Source organism: Rhamphochromis sp. 'chilingali' (assembly GCF_963969265.1).
Source record: "Rhamphochromis sp. 'chilingali' genome assembly, chromosome: 5".
In the NCBI taxonomy this organism is placed as follows: Eukaryota; Metazoa; Chordata; class Actinopteri; order Cichliformes; family Cichlidae; genus Rhamphochromis; species Rhamphochromis sp. 'chilingali'.
The window spans coordinates 43,936,294-43,943,086 of NC_137932.1; the positions used below are offsets into that span (position 1 = coordinate 43,936,294).

Genomic DNA, 6,793 nt, shown 5'->3' on the forward strand with positions numbered 1-6,793 from the left:
AAACATTTAACACTTTTGAATTTGCTGTGCACAAACAGCCAAGACCTGGTTTGCGATACATCTGGCAGGAAAGTGCGGTGTTGTGGCAACATCACTAACCTCGTCAAACATCTCAGAGTAAATCATATCACAGAATATGACGAGCTTATGTTGAGGCGAACTGAAGAGGAGGAGAAGGACACACAGGAAAACGGAGAGAGTAATTTTTCCAGGGTCAACATCATTTTCATCTAAAAGAGTAGTTATTGCACGTTTTGGAACCTAATCACTTCAATTGGCCGCTAGAGTTGGAGCCAAAAAACAGAGGAAATTCTATCAGAGTAATATAGAAAGACCACGCCCATTTTCGCTTCTTAAGTTTCGTTTCTGCCGCCATTTTCTTATCCCGCAGTGGAACGGAGGCGACTGTCAGCATAAGCCAGGTAAGTAAGCAAAGTGCTAAATAATGATTTTATATAGAATAAAATGTGGAGTTTTTGTTTATGTGAAGGGTAATGCATGTATTATATTACAGCTTCTGAGTTTGTGGGTCTTACATGCTACATAATTGCCAAGGTTTATGCTAATGTTAGCTTCCAACAAAATTAATGTTGTTCGACCACTCAGACAGCTATATTTCAATAAACTTAATTTAGCATTGCTGAATAGCTGTTTTTAGGTAGTATAATTGACCAGGGAAGTGTGTTTTTAACAAATCCTGTGCACCAATGTTTTATCCAAAATGGTAGGTGAGCACATGTTTTTTACTCAGAATTGAATTGTGTGCATGGTTGCAGTCTGTAGCCCCTAGTGTATTAGATTAGCATTATACAAACTTCCTATTGCTGCAATGTAGAGCTTTCTATTACTTATGTGTTTTTTTTTTTACATGCTTTTTCATCAGAACAGAGCATCGTGAGATTGTAAGACATACAAGGAATATATGTGTGTGTTTTGTTCAATTTTGCAAGTATTTGTAATAAATCTGATTATTTAACAATATCCTTTTCATATCATGAAGGATGCAAGCTGTGCGTGTAAAGTATAGAGAACAACAAAAGTACATCTGTTTTGAGGGCCAACTGACCTACACATCGTTTTTGGAATGTGGTGAGTAAAAAAAATCAAAGTTTCCAGTGTGTTTCATAGCTTGTGTGAATCAGTCAAGCTTTAGGGATGGTGCTATAATAGCTGCTATACCAAATGTTTAGGCTTTTTTTCTGGTTCAGTTTATGTAATTTCACTTTTTTTTTTGCCTTGTTCTGGTATTAATTTCAAATGTATAATGCAATTTTATAATGTTCACAGTTGCCAAGAAGTTCAACATTCCAAACTTGGACTTCAAAGTTTTTGATGACTCAAAGACTGAAGTTGATGAGGATGTTTTTGATTTCCTTATGAAAAAACAAAACCTTGGTGTGCTAGAGATTTGTCAAGCACAAGGTCCAAATCCAGATGGTAAGTATCTTGGAATGTCATCATCATCGTCATTTTTAAACTTTTAATTGACCGGGTAGTGGGGAGAGAAACCACAGTCCAGTTTATTTCCTGGTTGCAAGTTGAGAGGGTGTGAGCAGTTACGTAACACAGTCAGTTGTCCTATCAAATTACTTGGTCCAAATATTAAGATTGGCCAAACTTTTTTCAGGATCCCACGGGAATGGAATAATGATGAGTTTCTATCCCTGATGGAATTTTTAACAGTTTAATGTCCCATCAGCTTGGTAACAGCATTTTAACTTAACCCTCCTGCCATCCTTTAAAAAACTCACACCCATCACCCTAGGGACCATTCTCAGCCACGCCATAAAAAGACCATATATCCATATTTTATTCCACTTTAAATTAGCCAACCTTGTAAAACTACTTCTCCCTGAAATATTCATGTAAAGTTTTAATTATATTTTCGTTGTTTTAACCCTTCAAATCCCAGTGTTATTACATGAGCGCCCTGTGTTATAAGCCCCAAAAACCAAAAAACGAAACTAAATATTTCCACAAAAAACCAGTTGAAGTAATATGTGATTGTCATTATAAGTAGGCCTTTAGATGGACCAAAGATTGGCACCAACATACATTTTGACCTGCCATTATTTTTTTTGCATTTTTTTTGCAATTTAAAAATTAAAACTTCAAGGCCCTGAGTCTTCATTGACATCCAAGAAAAGAAGAAAAAATAAAATCATATGATGATAATTTGGGGTTGAAAAATAGCGTTTATAATGGAAGTCAATGGGCAGAAAATGGTCCCCAGGGTGATGGGTGTGGGGATTTCTGCTGCTCAGCCATTTTAGGCTGATTTAAGGAATTCACACTGGAATATTAACATTGACAGGTAAAAACTATCCTGTGGCAAGTTTGGTTATATTCCACTGAACACAGTGGAAATGGCAGCCATTTAACACATAGCAGTGGCACAAAAAGGTCCCAAGAAGGCAGGAAGGTTAAGCAAAGAAAAATCTAACATCTGCAGAAAGGTAAATGTCACTAGAATCACTCAATCACTGAGCCACTGTGTCATTCATGCTTTAAGTCCTGGCTAGTAGAACATGTTCTGTGTAAGGCAAGCTAATAAATTTACTGAATTGTTTTCAAATAATCCTATATTTTGCTGGGTACTACAATGTTTATGATTGTGTAAATAACACTAACCATCATACAAACTTAAACAAGAAGGCAAGAAGACATGAAACACTAAACATATAAAGGCTAATTTACATCATGGAGCCCTGCTCTCAAAAACTGACATGGATTTAACTATTTCTGAAGCTGGATTTAAGAAATAACTGCTAAACATTTAAAAAGATTTTCTGTTTGTTATGGAATGTGATGTCATGTGGTTGGTTGTGACTAATAAACTTAAATTAGTTTATGTTATCGATTCTGTCACTCATTGGCTAAAACAGGAACATCAAGGCACTACAACTAAAAATCTTCAACACTGCTCACTCATAAAGCACTTTACAAACCCAGCTACATGAACCTCATTGTTGCAGTCAGGGGCAGCACAAAAGTGACCTCTATAATTTTTATGATTTGATAGATTCTTCTGCAAGCACCTCCTTTACCAGTTCCAGTGGAGAAATTGAAGTGGACTCTGATGACACCATATTATTGGAACACAGTCCTACAACAAGACGGAGAGCTGACGACACTTCTCTTGCCCGAGTAAGCTATGTAGTTTGCTGTATACCCTTTCAGAAAGTTGACACAAATTTGAATATATTATATGTATTATTATCACTGTCATAAAAGCACAAGATTCTGCTGTCTTTCCTTCAGCACAGGTCTGCAAATTGTAGACCAGATCGGCAACATAAAAAGTTAGTGTGCTTGAGAGACAGACAAATTTAAGGGTAATTATTTGTGCTTTTTAACAGAACTTTAGGTGGCTTTGAAGCACAGTGATCATGAATATCTAATGAACCTCAATTCTATACTAAAACATACTTTAAAAAAAATAACATGTATTCGTGACTATAGACCTTTGATTTGATCTAGAACGAACCTGAAAGCTTTTTTAGTATCACAAGAAAAATATTTATGATATATTGATTATATATTATTATATCGCTCTATTTTACTGTAACTTAGATGGTTGAAGATGTTCTAAAGAACAAACCAGGAGGAGAGAGGATCATCAATGAGTATGCCCGGACAAAAAGCCTAACGGATAGCAGACGGCGTGACATGGTCAAGATATTAGTTGCACATATGACAAGTGAACATGGGTATGCTGACATAGTTATTTCATAAGTATATATATGATAAATTCATTTATCATTTTAAGTGTGCGTGTTAGTCCCCATAGAGAAATAGTTCCTCTGCATTTAACCCATTCACCCAGTGAAGCAGTGGGCAGCCGCCAGTGCAGCGCCCGGGGAGCAGTGTGTAAGGACGGTACCTTGCTCAGGGGTACCTCAGGGTAGCCGTTCAGTGGAGTCGAACCCCCGACCTTCCGATCATGGGGCCACCACTCTACCTACTGAGCTATCCCTGCCCTGCTGTCATTTATTCATTCATTTATTTTCTTAGAGGTGGTATTTAGACTTTCAACTTTGTGTTTGTCTGTGTAGGACAAGTCCTTCAAGACGTGTTAAAGAGAAATATGCAAAGGGTATCATCACGTTGTTCCCATACCTGGCTGATCCTAGGAGCAGGCTGGGCTATGTAAGTACAAAAAAGAATAAGTTCAAACAATTTACTTTTCACTCATGAATGTAAGACATTTTTCAGGCATGAAATATATGTAGAATTTACTTAACAGTTTGGCTCTGGATTGAGTAAAGCTGAAGATGTTTTTCTTTTCGCAGGACTTTCCTCTGTGCTGCCTTTTCTTAACTCTCATTATTTAAATCCCTTTAGAGTTCAGCGCTCCAGTCCCGAGCAAGGGAGCTCAATTGCTGCAATTTTCAGATTGAAAGTGTAAATATATTTTAACATGTTAATTAAAATATTTCATTTAATTTTAGGAGCATTTTTACAATGCAGAAGATGGGAGTGGGTATCTGGCTTGGAGATTGAAGTTTATCCAAAAGGAAGCTTCTAATGGACAAAACAAGACTCCCAGAATGTCAAAAACGCAAATGGGTATGTGATATTGTTAGTAGTTATAATTCAAGTCTCACTCATCTGGAGACTAAACTGCATGCATGAAAATTCTAGCTGAGTTCTCAAGCCTTGTAGGACATGGTGTCACTTTTTTGTCTTATTCATATCCACTGTTAGGGGGCCCAACATCTGATAGAGACTGTTTCAGAGAAGACAACTGCCTAATGACAGACAGCTTGTGTTCTGAGGCTATTGCACTGATGAAACATACAGCTGATGAAGGAATTGTTATGATGAAGATGAAGCAGACCTTCAACTATCGCCAAAAGATGATTCATGATCCAGTGAAGTCATCTGATATCTTTTTGGACTTCCCAAGATTCCTGGATATAGGAGGATTAGTATGTTTATCTTACCTTCAACTTCCCTCACTGTTACATTTATAAGTTGAGGTGCATCTGAGAAAAAAGTGAGCATAAAAGTTGTTTGATACAAGGAGTTTCAAAAACTTAATTTCATCTCTTCTGCAGATTGAACAAGATTTTACTTTGATGTTCGATGAAGCCACCTCTGTGAAGTTCCTGGAGAAGTGGCCCACTATCTACAAGCAGAAAGTCCTCAAACAAAGCCGTGGTCTCACGCAATCAGATGACCTTCAGTACCTTGTGCAAAATGCTGAATGCACAATAGAAGTGGAAAATGGTGAGATAAAATAAATGGAATTTTATTGTTATGTTTTAATTGGAGCATTTGAAAGTGTAACACCGTCACCTGCTGTCGCTTTTTTTTTTTTCCAAAACTTTATAATGTAAGTGTTAACACAGTTGCAGATAACGTGTTTTGGCAGCTAATTATTGTTTCCAATTTACTTATGTTTCCAGGATGGGACAGTGACATGTCATCCATTTTGATCCTTGTACACCTGTTACCACCATCACCTCATGGCCGCAAGAGACCAGGAAAGCTCTCAGCCAGACAAGCCTGTGACCATCTTGTCAAGTTTGTCAAGGTAAAGTTACAGTAAAGGAAACATAACTAGTTATATTTACATTGATAACAATATTTCAGACGAACTAAAAGGTGTATGTTTAAATACAACTATGAATTTAGTCATTACCAAGAGATGTATACAGCTCAGTCAACCAGCCTTTATGTCTTCCACAACCATATGTAGGCTGTATTTGCAACATCACACATTTCTTTTATCACTTGAGTAAAGTACACAAACAACAAGTCATTCCAAACTTTAAGTTCATTGTAAATAGAAATGCTACAATTTCAACAAATTAACTGTCATGGTAATTAACATATTTATATAGATTATATCTGCATATAGATTTTTGTAGATATACAGATAACAGATACTAGTTTTGACAAGCTAGTAGTTAAAATTGAACTAGTTTTGTCTGTTTTGTATCTGTCCTTAATTCTGTCAGCTTCTTGTTTTTTAACCGAAGTCTTATCATGTTGGAACGTTTATCTGTCTTTGTGTCACAGACGGGAACTAGCATCCAGGGGCATCTCGATGGCATCACAGAGAGCCTTCAACCATACCTTCTTGCAGTGGGCACTCAGAGGAATGTGATTCACAAGTACTTCATTGTGATAGACAAACATGCAGTACCTTGTAAGTCACCAGGCTCTCTTGCTTGTTTTGATGAGCTTTTCAAAGCTCACTTTGTCTTTGGTACGTCATATGACCACGATCTGGTCAATATGTACAACTTCCTGCAGACCACCATTTACGAGATAGATGTTGATACAACCAAAGTGAATCCTAGGGTTGCAGAGTTGAGGGCTCGGATGCTGCGTTGAATATTTTTTTTTCTACTAAGAGTGTTGAGCTGGAATGTTTTGTTTCATTTGCAAGAGGTCCCAGACAAATGCTAATTCCTTGATAAAGCATTTCAAAGTGATCCATGGACTCTGTTCTGGTAAGACTCTTCGTCTTAAATGTGGCCAGTTTGGTTGTGCTCAAGTTTATGGCACATTTTCTGGGTTCAAGTTTTGTGTACAAGAGATGGACCTCATGTAATTTGTGTTGAAGAGCTTTTCTGTTGTAAAGCATTTGATTTACAGGTGTCATACAGTGATAGTGATTCCAGTTTTTATATTGTACCATACTGTTTCCTGTGAACAATAAAGGTGGCTGTTAAAATATAAATAATTTCTGATTTATTTATTGTACCTTGCAGTGAATGATAATACATAGAGGGCGAAATAAAGTCATATATTTTTCTTCTTTTAATTCTATTTAGAGTAA

The 6,793-nt window shown here is 36.8% G+C and overlaps 1 protein-coding gene across 1 annotated transcript; it reads left to right on the forward strand.

The window, feature by feature from the left end:
* Positions 1-353: 353 nt before the first annotated feature.
* Positions 354-4,577, forward strand: LOC308397610 (uncharacterized protein; the record flags this gene model as incomplete). Its single annotated transcript, XM_080883582.1, has 7 exons — positions 354-422; positions 1,001-1,089; positions 1,288-1,437; positions 3,023-3,147; positions 3,574-3,710; positions 4,056-4,149; positions 4,452-4,577. Exons 2-7 carry the CDS (start codon positions 1,002-1,004, stop codon positions 4,575-4,577), a joined length of 720 nt encoding a protein of 239 aa, XP_080739708.1. The 5' UTR covers positions 354-422; position 1,001.
* Positions 4,578-6,793: the final 2,216 nt, after the last annotated feature.